Below are 13,288 nucleotides of genomic sequence, written 5' to 3'. Positions count from 1 at the left end.
AGGGCCTTGTAGCTTCAGAGGCCTTCTTGCCTTGGTGTTGGCCTATTCTAAGGCTTAAATCCCAAACAGCTTAGCTTTGAGTCTTTGTCTTCCCCATCATTTAGTGTCAAAGCTGAGGGTTCCTTAGCTTCTCCCTCCTTACCTAGATTGCATCTTTCTTTCTTTCTAGGACTCCCTGAAGTGTTTTAGGCACTTCTGTGCCTCTCTTTGATCAGTATTCCCCTTCTTCCCCAGACACAAAGCCTATTAATTTGGGCTTTGTATGCTGTGAGTAACCCATCCCTTTCTATGCAGTGTCATAGTCCCAACTTCTAGGAAGCTTTACCCAACTCCTTGAAGTTGTGGGACTTGGATATATGAAGGCATAATGGTAGTGAGAACCCTAACTTTAAGTGCAATAGTCCATGTTCACTGATAACTGAGCCTTGAGACTTGTGGGAGGGGATACAGGGGAGGCTCCAGGGAAGGAAAGAACTGAAGATTAGAGCACAATCTCTCATAAGCAAAACCACATACTAGGGGTGGGGTTGTAGCTCAGTGATAGAGCTAGTTATATGTGAGGCACTGGGTTTGATTCTCAACACCACATATAAATAAAGGTCCTCTGAAAACTAAAAAATAAAAATAAAAATAAAAAAACCACATACTAGACTTCAATTATGGAACTTTATTTTCCAGAAAACAATCATCCATATACTTAAGGGAAAAGGTATATATGCTTAATTCTGTCGAAGTAGACGTGAATGTCTGTGCACAGCATCCACAAAGGCCCCTACGTGTTCTGGGTCCATGTCAGGGTAAAGCCCATGGCCTAGGTTGGCAATGTAGCGTTTTGGCCCAAAGTCATCAAGCATCTGCTGCACCAATCGCCCAATCTCCTCCTGGGGGACCGAAAATAGGGAGATCTATAAGCCTCTGTCCTCCCTATGCCTAATAGTAACATACACACGTAGGCATGCTTTTACTTGGTGTTATTTTATCATTTAATCAATAAAATTTATCAGATATTGTATATGGGCCAGACACTAAGAAAAAACAAATGAACAACAGCAAAAATTCTTGCCTTTCACAGGCTTACGTTGTATGTATGGAGTAGAGAAGAGAGACAAATACATCAGACACATAATCACATAGCCATATCAGAGAGACAAACTTGTGCACCCATAGAGGCCCTGATTATTACCTCAGATGCATACAGGGCACAGGGGTCCAGATTGCCCTGCAGGGTCACCGACTTCCCCACACGTTCCCTAGAGGCAGAACCAGGAACACATTCTGGTGACTGCATACTTGGCAGCTTCCCACCGGCAACCCCTGCCTTAATCTCAAAGGTCCAACCTCTATCACTCACCGGGCTTTCTTTGGGGCCACTGTCCAGTCAAGCCCAACCACCTCATAGCCAGCCTGGGCCAGCTCCTCCAGGGCAAAATGCCCATCCTTAGCAAAGATGATCTGGAGGAAAAAGCGGATCTGAGATTACACTTAGGGCCTTGCTGTGCCCACTAACCTTTCTTGGATGCACTTCTGCTGCCCTCCTGTGGTCACTTCAGTCCATGCAAGACGTACCCTGAATACTCCACAGACCCACCTTTATTCAACCTATCCCAATCCTCACCATGGGCACAGGTGCCAGGCCTGCCTCCTGCAGCCTGGCTTTTACTCGCTTGGCCACATCACAGATATAGGGCAGTGCAAACTTGTTGAAGAGCTGTGGGCCAAGATGCCCTGCATGGGACTCAAAGAGCTGTAATGCCTATAGTTACAGGGTGGTGAAGAAAAATAAGAAAAAAAAAAAAAAAGAAACACCTCAGGTTCCATATACAGAATGTGCATCATTTTCCCAGGTGACTAAGCCCTGATACTGCCTGAGCCTATAAACCCAGTTCCAGTCAAAAAGTTTGCCTTCTCCAGATCCCAATGCTAGCTTTGATTTTCACTCAAGAGTATTAAGCCCCCACCCTCACCCCAGGGTCAGGGTGGGTTTGGCTGCTCTAGCCAGATCAAGGCCAATATAAGATCCCTGCCCTCTCCAGTTCAGGAGACTATTGTTTTTTATTCTTATAGTCCAAACCCCAGCCTATTTGTCTCCCCCTCAGGACTCACCTGGGCACCAGCAGCTACTTGTCCTACTAGATATGGGACCAGAGCATCAGTGAGGATGCGAAGCAGCTGGTGACTGGCCTGAGGTCTTTGGTAGAGCCAGCGCTTGGACTGAGCCATAGTACTTGAGCTGCCACCCTCAACCATGTATGTCATCAGGGTCCACTGCAGAAGGATACAAAGATGTCACAGTGCAGAAGCCACACTGACACTTCCTTCCCTGTCTACACCAGATATGCCAGAGTCATACCCCAATCCCCTGCTTTTCCCATATTACCGGGGCACCAGCAAAGCCAATCAGTGGCACACGCCCAGCCAGCTGTTGTCGGGTAAGTGTGATAGCTTGGAACACATAGCCCAGCTCAGAGGTCACTACTTCTGGATCCCGTAGACGTTCTAGATCCCGCTCTTCTCTTAATGGCTCTGGGAAGCTGGGTCCTTTGCCAGGTACCATGGTCACCTCCATGCCCAATGCCTGGAGGGGGATAAAACAACTGGATCCCAGCCAGGTGCAGGTTGCAGCAAAGTATACCTGTAATTCCAAAGACTTGGGAGGCTGAGATAGGAGGATCACAAGTTCAAGGCCAGCCTCAGCAATTTAGTGAGGCTCTCAGCAGCTTATTGAGACCTTGTCTCAAAAAGTCTGTTCTGTTCAGCCCATACCAATAGGAAAGGAAATGGAGAATAAAACTCAGCTAAACTCATCTCTTTCAGTCTTAATTTTTCCCTCTATCCAGCTATGATATGTACTTATCTTGAATCTTGGCAGGACTAATAAGATTTCCAAGGAATCCTTTTCTTCCTTTCTCTTTTTTTTTTTTACACATTTCAGAATCGGGTTTAAGTGGGTACCTGGGGTACAACAAGGATGTCGGAGAAGATGATGGCAGCATCCAGAGGGAACCGACGCAGTGGCTGTAGGGAATGGAAACGAGTTGCTAGGTGGCAAGCTGTAGGCATAAATACCTCCCTCTGTGGACCCCTCACCTGCAAAGTCAGTTCACAACAGGCCTCAGGAGAGCGACAGGTGCTGAAAAAGTCCTGGGTAGCCCTGGTTTCCCTAAATTCTGCCGAGAGAAGGAAGACAGACCTCAACTTTCAGGCCTCCAGAATCCTCCCCTGTCTCCCCAGTTATCTAGAATTCTGGGCCCTGACCCTGACCTGGTAAGTAGCGGCCTGCCTGCCGCATGCACCAAACAGGAGTGTAGTCTGTTTCCTCTCCCCAGGCTGCTCGAAGGAACGTGTCATTCTTCAGCTCCGGAAAATTCTGAGATCTAGTGATCAGATGGGGTTGGGGGAAGGAATCAATACGCTAAGCCGGTGGATGGTGAAAGCAAGGGTTCTTAAAGTCGATTCAATAGGGCACTGCTATCTACCTCCTCCAGACCAGCTAGCAAACTGTGGCTCCCCGCGCATTAGGCCTCCTCTCTGCCTATCAGGTGGTACACAGACTCAAGGGCCCGCGCTGGGGCCGCTTTCCTACACGTACTCCCAGCCCTCCCAAGCTCTAAAAGCCCAGTAAGAATAGTTTTGAGGGAAATGGTCACTAGACTAATGAATCTCCAGGCTGGGAAATAGTCAAAAAAGGAGCAGAATAGATGGTCCCAGAATAGAGATCCTAGTTAGAAGTTCTGGGGCATCCCCTAAGAGAATGTCTGGAGGACGCAGTCCATAAAACGGTCCCTGAAATGAAGGTCTCAGAAATCCCATAGTTGGGAGCATTCGGGATCCCAGCGACAGGAGTCCACAATGGGAGAACTCCAGGAATATGAGGGTATAGGGACAGATAACTGAGTTGGAAAATTCAGATCCCAAGTCTCGCTAGCCACCCCGCTTGCAGCATAGAACTCACCCCAAACCGTTCGCTTCCATGGTAAACTCTCAGTAACTGCGCGCAGAATCAACACACACATCAATTTGAGCAGGCCCCCAGTCCAAGCTCCGCCCCTTCCTGAAGTAAACCAAGGGGTTCGCCATGTTGAAAACCACGTGATTGGGCTCCACTGACAGCTCTAGGGCTGCCCCGGCTGCTGCCTGGAGGACCCCAATCACTTTCACCGTAAAGTCCATTGTAGCGACGCAACAACAAAAGCCCAAAAGAACTCCATTGAAACTACTTTTTCAGGTAGGGTGAGAAATTTGTTCTCATGTGATGACCTCTAAGGTTAGCGCGCTGAGCAACACAGCCCCTGCTTTTAAGAACAAACTGCTCTTCCAGTCTGATGGGGAAACGGAAATTGGCAATCATATTATTATTATTATTATTTTAATATTTATTGTTTAGTTTTTTCGGCGGACACAACATCTTTATTTGTATGTGGTGTTGAGGATCGATCCAGGGCCGCACGCATGCCAGGCGAGCGCGCTACCGCTTGAGCCACATCCCCAGCCCCTGGCAATCATATTAAATAGAAAATGACTGTAAATATCCTGGGATTAGGAGTTGCTATCGATCCGGAATGACTTAAGCCTCCTGTCAGTGGTCAGGGAAGGCACCATTCTCCCAAATATGTTAATTACACCACCCAGGCGCGTGCCTGTAATTCCAGCGGCTCAGGAGGCTGAGGCAGGAAGATTGAGAGCTCAAAACCAGCCTCAGCAATTTAGTGAGGCACTTATCAAGTTAGATCCTGTCGCTAAATAAAATATGTAAAAGGTCTGGGGATGTGGCTCAATGGTTGAGCACCTCTGGGTTCAATCCTCAGTACAAAAAAAAAAAAAAAAGAAAGAAAGAAAGCTGGGTGGGGAGAAAGGCTATTGTAATGATACAGGATAGATAGGGTAGTGACTTGAACTAGGGTAGGAGCATTGGAGATAAAATGATAGTAGCGATAGGAATGGAGAGAGGGAAATTGGTCAGGTAGAAACCACTAATCTTGGGTCTGGCTGGCTGGGTGGGAGGACACAGATGTACGTGTAATTGCATTGACCATCAGAGTACTCAGGATTATACAGCAAAAGTGTAGGATGCGCTTAGTCTAGAACATACGGCGAAGGTTGGCCGAAGGCGGAGCAGGGCGTGGTGGGAAGCTCTGCTGTGGTCGCGGCTGGTGCTCCCAGGGCAGAATTACTCCTGGTGTCCCTCAGCTAGTTCGCCATGGCAGGCCCTGGCCCGGGCGCGGCGCTAGAGTCCCCAAGGCAGCTGCTGGGTCGCGTGCGCTTCTTGGCGGAGGCAGCACGGAGCCTCCGCGCCGGGCGACCGCTGCCGGCAGCGCTGGCTTTCGTGCCGCGAGAGGTGCTGTACAAGCTTTACAAGGACCCGGCAGGACCGTCGCGCGTGATGCTGCCGGTGTGGGAGGCAGAGGGCCTAGGGCTGCGTGTGGGTGCCTCGGGCCCAGCCCCTGGAACCGCCTCTGGGCCCCTTCGTGCAGCCCGCGACAGCATCGAACTTCGGCGCGGCGCCTGTGTGCGCACCACGGGCGAGGAGCTATGCAACGGCCATGGTCTCTGGGTAAAACTGACCAAGGTAAGCTCTGGCCTACCCGAGGCTCCTCCAAAGATCTCCGCGTCCAGAAACGTCTCCGTTCCCCTTTCCTGCCCTATATTGAGCTGGCACTGTATTCGGCGCCCTTTACCCTGGGCTGGGCAGGGCGAGCAGCTGAGCAGTTCCCTGATGGCTGTCCCCATCTGGCGGTCCCTGCAGGAGCAGCTGGCGGAACACCTGGGTGACTGCGGACTGGACGAAGGCTGGCTGCTGGTATGCCGCCCAGCGGAGGGCGGGGCCCGCCTTGTACCCATCGACACTCCTGACCACCTCCAGCGGCAGCAGCAGCTCTTTGGCGTGGACTACCGACCAGTGCTCAGGTCCTGCACTTGAAGGGGCAGGGCTTGCTATAGGATATCGGGCAATGAGGGGCTGGGACCACCAACACATCCAGGGTGGGGATTGGCGGGGGAGGATTTTGAAATGGAGGTAACATTAAGAGCAGAAAGGAACAGGACCTGAGGGAGTTGGCATAGAGCTATGGAGGCAAGGAGCTAGAGCTCTGGAGAAGGTTCCAGATCCTGCTGGTGATATCCTGCTGTCCACTCATGCCTTCCCACCCACCCACCCTCAACTGTGTGCCCACAGATGGGAACAGGTGGTGGACCTGACATACTCACATCGCCTCGGATCAAGGCCTCAACCAGCGGAGGCATACACAGAAGCTGTACAAAGGCTACTGTGAGTGAGCTGTACCAGATGGGGAGGAGGGAGCTCCAAGTCTGGGCCCAGCCTAATTAGGGGCTTGGGGTTGCTTAGCTATGTGCCCCCAACATGGACCTACGAGTGCGACGAGGACCTGATCCACTTCTTGTATGACCACCTGGGCAAGGAGGATGAGAACCTGGGTAGCGTGAAGCAGTATGTGGAGAGCATAGACGTGTCCTCCTACACGGTGGGTGCTGGGACTCCTCCCTCTTGAGGCAAAATATAGTCGCATCCCTCAAGGTTAGATCCAGATTTCCCACCTCCAAACCAGGGCCACACTCAGTCCAGCTCCCCATCTTGGAAGTCCTATAGGAACCCCTAGACTCCCTCCTACCTTACCCTAATCATACCTTTACCCCATATCAGTTGCCCTTTTAGCCCATCTTCACTATGCTTTCTGTCTTCTGCTCCCTGTCCCAAAGCAGAAGTGAGGGTAACAGCTGACCCCACCACTCTGTCTCTCCTTAGGAGGAATTCAATGTGTCCTGCCTGACGGACAGCAATGCGGATACTTACTGGGAGAGTGATGGGTCCCAGTGCCAGCACTGGGTACGGCTTACTATGAAGAAGGGCACCATTGTCAAGTGAGTAGGCTCTGAGCAGACCTGGGTTGGGTGACTCATGTGCCTGTGGGTGCATAGAGACTCAGTGCACACTCTGACCCCCTTAGGAAGCTGCTACTCACAGTGGATACCACAGATGACAATTTTATGCCTAAGCGAGTGGTAGTCTATGGGGGCGAAGGGGACAACCTGAAGAAGTTGAGTGACGTGAGCATTGACGAGTGAGCAGGCCGGCCTGGGGTAGGAGGTGGGATGTGATTCTAGCAATGAGACCATCCAGCTTGGATGCTTAAACTTGGGTGGGATCCCAGCAATCCCTAAAGGCCTGAGGCATCGACTGTCTGAAGTGCCTCACACCCATCTCCTCAGGACCCTGATTGGGGATGTCTGCGTCTTGGAGGACATGACAGTCCACTTGCCAATCATCGAGATCCGCATTGTGGAGTGCCGAGGTGGGTCTAAAGACTATAAGGGAAAGGGACTGGGGAACAATATTGACCAAATTATATCATTAATATGTACAAATATGTTACAAATCCCACTATTATGTATAATTATAATGCACCAATTTTTTTTTTAAATGTGTAAAAAAAAAAAAGGAAAAGGAGCCCCTGGGTCTTGATATGGGCAAGCGAAGATGATGAGATGATGGCTGGACTAACTCCAGGATTTGAAGGTGTGGGGCCAGAGCCAAGCGAGAGGTGTCATATAAACCTATGGCCTTAAAACCATAGGAGTGGTTGGACTCACCTAGAAGAGAAGTTGAGACATTCAAGCATGCCAGAATTATAGAGGTGCTAGCAAAGAACCAGGTGATAGAATAGGATCCCTAAGGTTCCAAGTCATAGGATGACAAAAGGCTGAGCATTAAGGAGCCATTCCCTGATCTCAGGGCCAAGAAGACAGCAAATTCAGTAAATGACCTCACCCTGATCCCTTGCCCAGATGATGGCATCGATGTTCGTCTTCGAGGGGTCAAGATCAAGTCATCAAGACAGCGGGAACTAGGGTTGAATGCAGACCTCTTCCAGCCAGCCAGTCTGGTGCGATATCCACGCCTAGAAGGCACTGATCCAGAAGTACTGTACCGTAGAGCTGTCCTCCTGCAGAGGTGACTGGTCCTGGGCCTGCAGGCCATTCCCTTCCCCCTTCCTTCAGCTTTGTGTGTCTGTGTGGATCAGGCCTCAGTTCTGCTCTAAAAGTCAGAGTAGCTCCTGACCCTACCTTCAGTCCCAATGTATGGAGAGTTGGGGAGTCTTACATCTATGCCAAACTCTTTAGCTGCCATTATCTTTATCCACCATCCCAGATTCATCAAGATCCTAGACAGTGTCCTGCACCACCTGGTGCCTGCATGGGACCACACACTGGGCACCTTCAGTGAGATTAAGGTGAGCTTGGTCAGTGGGCTCTCCTTTCCTGCTCTTATAGATTTCATTCTTCAACAGAGTTCCTAAGACCTACTGTAGGGAACCAAGAAGAAAGGCAGACATGAAAGATCAAAATTTAATGTTTGGGGGGATTTTCCCAGATGAGCATACAGAATGCACATGGGCTGGGGAGAAGAGGTGACAGCAGGGGCAGGGCAACTTGTGTGAAATGTGTGCACTAGCTACCAGCAGCTCCATATGACTCAAGAAAAGTATGCAGGTAGGTGTGAGGATGACGTGGGGATAAGGCTGGTAGGGGCTGGGCAGGAAGCAGGACCTAGCAGGTGAGGGCTCTGAGGGCCAGGCTATGAAGCAGGGACTTTGTCCCAGTCTATGGAGTCATTGGAAAAGTTTTAATTAAGGTAAAGACAATGTCAGATTTTTTGTTTTAGAAAGCTTCCCCTGGAGGCAAGGACAGGGAATGGACTGGGCTTGGAATGGAATGGAATGGTGAAATTGAGACCAGGGATAGAGGAAGTTTCCAGAGCCTGGAGAGAAGCTAACTGTCCATTGATCCTGTTCTGGCCACCTCTCCTCTTCAGCAAGTGAAGCAGTTCCTACTGCTGTCACGCCAGCGACCCAGCCTGGTGGCCCAGTGCTTGCGTGACTCAGAGAGCAGCAAGCCCAGCTTCATGCCACGCCTGTACATTAACCGTCGCCTTGCCATGGAACATCGTGCCTGCCCCTCTCGGGACCCTGCCTGCAAGAATGCAGTCTTTACCCAGGTCTGGACCACCTAGGGTTAGACCGAGGGAAGCTCAGTAAAAGGCCTATGGGCCCAAGCCTAGAGGGGCCTGAGCAAAGTCTTTGGGCAAGAAAGGACCAGGCCTTGACACAGACAACTCCCTCCCCTTTCCCTCCCCCCAGGTTTATGAAGGCCTCAAACCCTCTGACAAGTATGAAAAGCCCCTGGACTACAGGTATGGCATGAGGGTAAGGGACTTGGTCAGGGAACTGTGCACACATACACCCGCACACTGTTCCTGACACCCCTCACCATCACCACTCTGTAGCTCTTTTGCTGTCTCATGTCTGGCTGCTGAATCATAACCCAGTATAATAGAGATCTACCCCTACTTATAGATGGCCCATGCGCTATGACCAGTGGTGGGAGTGTAAATTCATTGCTGAAGGCATCATTGACCAAGGTAAGCCCTTGCAAAAGGAAGACAGGGGTCCGGCTTGTTGCCTTATTAGAGTTGTAGAGGCTTCTGGAGTCACCAGCTAATAAAGATAGGAAGCCTGCTTATAAACATATTCTAAGGACTGGGCTCTTGTGCCCGCTGAGAACATCTGTCATTTCAGGGGGTGGTTTCCGAGACAGCCTGGCAGATATGTCAGAAGAGCTGTGCCCTAGCTCTGCTGACACCCCTGTGCCTCTGCCCTTCTTTGTGCGCACAGCCAACCAGGTAATCTCCCACCCCCATAACCTCCACTCCCCCAGGTTTCTACCATTCCATCTCTGCAAACCTCTCAGGTGCCAGAATGAGCTAGAGAGAATAGAAGAGGGACTGAGCTACCCAGGAATGCCTTTGGGCAGACAGGGAAAGGAGAAGCTTTTGTACATTCAGAAGGGTCATACAGGGATCCCAAAGAGATTTTGGGGGAACTCTTTAAGGTGTTTAGGGCAATAAAGTGGGCTCCATTGCCTGCCATGCTGACAGCTCTATCTCTGGGGCAGGGCAACGGCACTGGTGAGGCCCGGGACATGTATGTACCCAATCCTTCCTGCCGAGATTTTGCCAAGTATGAGTGGATCGGACAACTGATGGGGGCTGCCCTTCGGGGTAAGGAGTTCCTGGTGAGTAGCCTGATCCACAGCACTATCAGATCAGCCTAGGTCCCTGGAAGGAAAAGCCAACAAACCTGTGCAGCTCAAGGTGAGAAGACAAACTATAGTGAGTGTTTGTGTACACAGGTCCTGGCTCTGCCTGGTTTTGTGTGGAAGCAGCTCTCTGGTGAGGAGGTGAGCTGGAGCAAGGACTTCCCAGCTGTGGACTCAGTGCTGGTGAGTAGGGACTAGACCAATGCCATTTCCTGCAGGATGTCTTCCTCAGCTTTCAAGGCTGGTTAGGCATTGTCTCCAGGCTTCCACAGCCTTGTACTGGCCCCCTCACTCCCAATTGCCTGTCTGGGGATTGCCTTGCCAGGCTGCCTCTCTACTTCCCTGTGAGCATCTTGAAGAAAGAACAGAGACTACCTCCCTAATGAAATACTGATCTCCCTGCTTCTCCCCAACTCCCAGGTGAAGCTCCTGGAAGTGATGGAGGGAATGGACAAGGAGACATTTGAGTTCAAGTTTGGGAAGGAGCTAACATTTACCACCGTCTTGAGTGACCAACAGGTGGTAGAACTGATCCCTGGGGGCACAGGCATCATAGTGGGATACGAGGACCGTTGTCGTTTCATCCAACTGGTGCAGAAGGCACGGCTAGAGGAGAGCAAGGAGCAGGTAGCAGCCAGGCACAACTACCCTCAGCCCCAGCCTCAAATACCCCAAACCCTTCCTGATAGGCCACTAGGACCAATCCTAAGAACTTTGGCCCCCACCATAACTCTGCCCCACACTCCTACTGATCAGAGGGGTAAAGAGATGCCCCCAAAGGAAGCTAAGAGTTGTGCCTTCTCTCCCAGCTAGGCCTTTCTCTCCTCCCCAGGTGGCGGCCATGCAGGCAGGTCTGCTGAAGGTGGTGCCGCAGGCTGTATTGGACTTGTTGACCTGGCAAGAGTTGGAGAAGAAGGTGTGTGGGGACCCAGAGGTCACTGTGGATGCTCTACGCAAGCTCAGTGAGTTCTAGATGCTGGAGCAGTGAAGCTCAGGGGATGGAGCTTAAGGACTAGACAGGGTGAAACCTAAGAATGAATTCTGACATTATCCCCTCCAGCTCGATTTGAGGACTTCGAGCCATCTGACACGCGGGTGCAGTATTTTTGGGAGGCGCTGAACAATTTCACCAATGGTCAGTGGAGGAGGGCAGAGTGATGCTTGTACTGGGACTCTGCTTATGGGATTCAGAATCAGGGTAGAAGCTGTAGAACCTCCCTCATTTCCTTCTCCTCCATCCAGAGGACCGGAGCCGCTTCCTGCGTTTTGTGACAGGCCGCAGCCGCCTGCCAGCACGGATCTACATCTACCCAGACAAGCTGGGGTGAGTGCAAGTACAGCAGAGAGAGCCGGAGGTGCCCACCCTACACACACACACACACACACACATACACTCACGTGCCCCTGCAAATCTCCTAATCTGTGGTCCCTCAACACCCCCAGATATGAGACCACAGATGCGCTGCCTGAGTCTTCCACCTGCTCTAGCACCCTCTTCCTACCACACTATGTCAGGTGGGTTTTCCTAGGCTCCAGCCTGGGGTGGCATCCTTGGTATGGGAGGACTTCTGGCAGTGAAATGCACAAACTGGAGCCCACTTGCCCTTGGGAGTGGTGGAGGGGCCCGACTGAGCCCTGCCTTACTCCCCACAGCGCCAAAGTATGCGAGGAGAAGCTCCGCTATGCCGCCTACAACTGTGTGGCCATCGACACTGACATGAGCCCCTGGGAGGAGTGAGGCATCCCTGCTCAGGCCCCATTGCCCTCACCTAGGAGAGCACACCTTCCCTTTCCAGTCTGGGTCCATGCTCCTGGTGAGAGCTGCCATGTTCCGGAAATCTTCAGTGAGCCCTGCTCATGTGTGGGGTTGGAGCAGGGGCGGTGACTTGACACTGGTGGTCCACCCCCGCAGAAACACAAGCCCTACTGTGCTGGGGCTTGCTTCCTGAGGTACTTAGCCTCTGTGAGAGGGACTCTTCCACAAGCCCAGCACAAGCTGCCAGGCCTGAGCTACTTGAAGGGGGCCACCCAGCTCCCCACCCCATGGATTTTGCTTCCATTTTCAATTCCACCTATTTTTTTTTTCCTTTTCTGGTTTCAGCCATGGCTCAATTTTTTAAAAACTTTAGAGGATGGTGTATGCCCCTCCCCAAGCAAAGAACCAAGGATGTATAGAAAATAATAGTCATCCTCTTTGGTCACCTATCCCAACAATAAAGCCAGGCTGATCATCTTCTCCCTCACATACTGGTCTTTTCCTCCTCACCCTCCATACCAGAGGTGAGATTTGTCCTTGCTCCAACCCAGTCTCAACTGACAAAAGTGCCACTGCCTTTCCTGGTTCAGAACCTACATCCACTCAGCAGCATTAAATCTTGACCACCACCTCATATTCATCACTTCTGTATCACCTCCCGCCTGAGTCCCCATCTGCTATTTTATCCCCAAGATTTTGCACAGGTTAAAGACCAGTTATGTCTTCTCTGAAATTTCAATAGTACCCCTTTACCCTACTCTAAAATGAAGTCTAGACTTTAAACTTGCTCCTAGGGCTATGCACGCCCCTGTCTAGCCCTCCCTCCCTTGAGGGCCTCCGTGATACTCCTTCAAAAGAAGGGCTTGCACATGGGAAAATAGAATAAACAGATGAATTCATTTCTTCAAATGTGTTCTTGGAGCTCAAAGTCTGTTTATTGGGCTGTGTGCTAGGCTCATGGAGTACCTGGAAGATTGCTATGTCCTGGAAAAGCCTTCCTCAGGTAATCCCCTACTGGTAGCCAAGGAAATACATGCCCATGCCTAGTTGGAGTGATGGGGCTTCTCAGTGACAGACATTACATCTGGAATGGATGGGGTAGGGAAATAAGGGCCCAGGAGTGTGTTGGGTGGCACTGCTGGCCTGGCATCTTCTAAGATAGTTGTAGTGATTTGGAAGTCCACTTCTGGAACCAAGTAGGGAGAAGAATGTCACATCAAAGAACAAATCCTTGGGATGACTGACAAACCAGCCAGTTGAGGATTTTGACAAACATGAAAGTAGCAACATCACTGCCAACTCTCACCTGCCTCCTGTATGCACTAAGGTGCAGAGACCCAGTGTGGGCACAGCATCCCACCGGGGGGCAGTCACAACCCTCAAGCACCATCCCTGGGACCCAGTGATCTGAGATAATACATT

At 51.0% G+C, this 13,288-nt stretch overlaps 2 protein-coding genes across 4 annotated transcripts; one reads left to right on the top strand and one right to left on the bottom strand.

Annotated features, from left to right (window-relative positions):
- Window positions 1–647: 647 nt before the first annotated feature.
- Window positions 648–4,060, bottom strand: Urod (uroporphyrinogen decarboxylase). Of its 2 annotated transcripts, XM_027937149.2 has the most exons (10): window positions 3,953–4,060; window positions 3,262–3,374; window positions 3,088–3,167; window positions 2,953–3,015; window positions 2,378–2,575; window positions 2,104–2,265; window positions 1,616–1,753; window positions 1,352–1,452; window positions 1,184–1,250; window positions 648–881 (listed from the first exon to the last, which is right to left on the bottom strand). In XM_027937149.2, the coding sequence occupies exons 1-10, from the start codon at window positions 3,970–3,972 to the stop codon at window positions 720–722; spliced, it is 1,104 nt and encodes a 367-aa protein (XP_027792950.2). In that variant the 5' UTR covers window positions 3,973–4,060; the 3' UTR covers window positions 648–719. The 2 variants fall into 2 exon arrangements, with proteins under 2 accessions (XP_027792950.2, XP_027792951.2); XM_027937150.2 differs by lacking the exon at window positions 2,953–3,015.
- A 1,057-nt stretch (window positions 4,061–5,117) lies between these two features.
- On the top strand, window positions 5,118–12,779 carry Hectd3 (HECT domain E3 ubiquitin protein ligase 3). Of its 2 annotated transcripts, XM_027937292.2 has the most exons (21): window positions 5,125–5,566; window positions 5,744–5,904; window positions 6,173–6,265; window positions 6,344–6,479; window positions 6,761–6,876; window positions 6,963–7,076; window positions 7,225–7,307; window positions 7,801–7,966; window positions 8,165–8,246; window positions 8,828–9,010; window positions 9,153–9,205; window positions 9,369–9,433; window positions 9,591–9,694; window positions 9,967–10,086; window positions 10,204–10,293; window positions 10,531–10,737; window positions 10,943–11,072; window positions 11,171–11,245; window positions 11,353–11,434; window positions 11,554–11,625; window positions 11,764–12,779. In XM_027937292.2, exons 1-21 carry the CDS (start codon window positions 5,198–5,200, stop codon window positions 11,846–11,848), a joined length of 2,586 nt encoding a protein of 861 aa, XP_027793093.1. In that variant the 5' UTR covers window positions 5,125–5,197; the 3' UTR covers window positions 11,849–12,779. The 2 variants fall into 2 exon arrangements, with proteins under 2 accessions (XP_027793094.1, XP_027793093.1); XM_027937293.3 differs by lacking the exons at window positions 11,554–11,625; window positions 11,764–12,779 and having other exon boundaries at window positions 5,118–5,566; window positions 10,943–11,026.
- Window positions 12,780–13,288: the final 509 nt, after the last annotated feature.

This window comes from Marmota flaviventris, chromosome 10 (genome assembly GCF_047511675.1).
Source record: "Marmota flaviventris isolate mMarFla1 chromosome 10, mMarFla1.hap1, whole genome shotgun sequence".
Taxonomy (NCBI): domain Eukaryota; kingdom Metazoa; phylum Chordata; class Mammalia; order Rodentia; family Sciuridae; genus Marmota; species Marmota flaviventris.
Note: the sequence above shows the minus strand (reverse complement) of the source record. Positions and strands in the feature narration are given on the sequence as shown.

Coding starts and splice junctions, on each gene's coding strand:
- Urod (XM_027937149.2), bottom strand. CDS start 3,972: ATGGAAGCGAACGGTTTGGG. Junction 3,168..3,261: donor GGCAGGCCGCTACTTACCAG/GTCAGGGTCAGG, acceptor TTCTCTCGGCAG/AATTTAGGGAAACCAGGGCT. Junction 3,016..3,087: donor GTTGTGAACTGACTTTGCAG/GTGAGGGGTCCA, acceptor CATTCCCTACAG/CCACTGCGTCGGTTCCCTCT.
- Hectd3 (XM_027937292.2), top strand. CDS start 5,198: ATGGCAGGCCCTGGCCCGGGCGCGGCGCTAGAGTCCCCAAGGCAGCTG. Junction 5,905..6,172: donor GACTACCGACCAGTGCTCAG/GTCCTGCACTTG, acceptor GTGTGCCCACAG/ATGGGAACAGGTGGTGGACC. Junction 10,738..10,942: donor TAGAGGAGAGCAAGGAGCAG/GTAGCAGCCAGG, acceptor TCTCCTCCCCAG/GTGGCGGCCATGCAGGCAGG.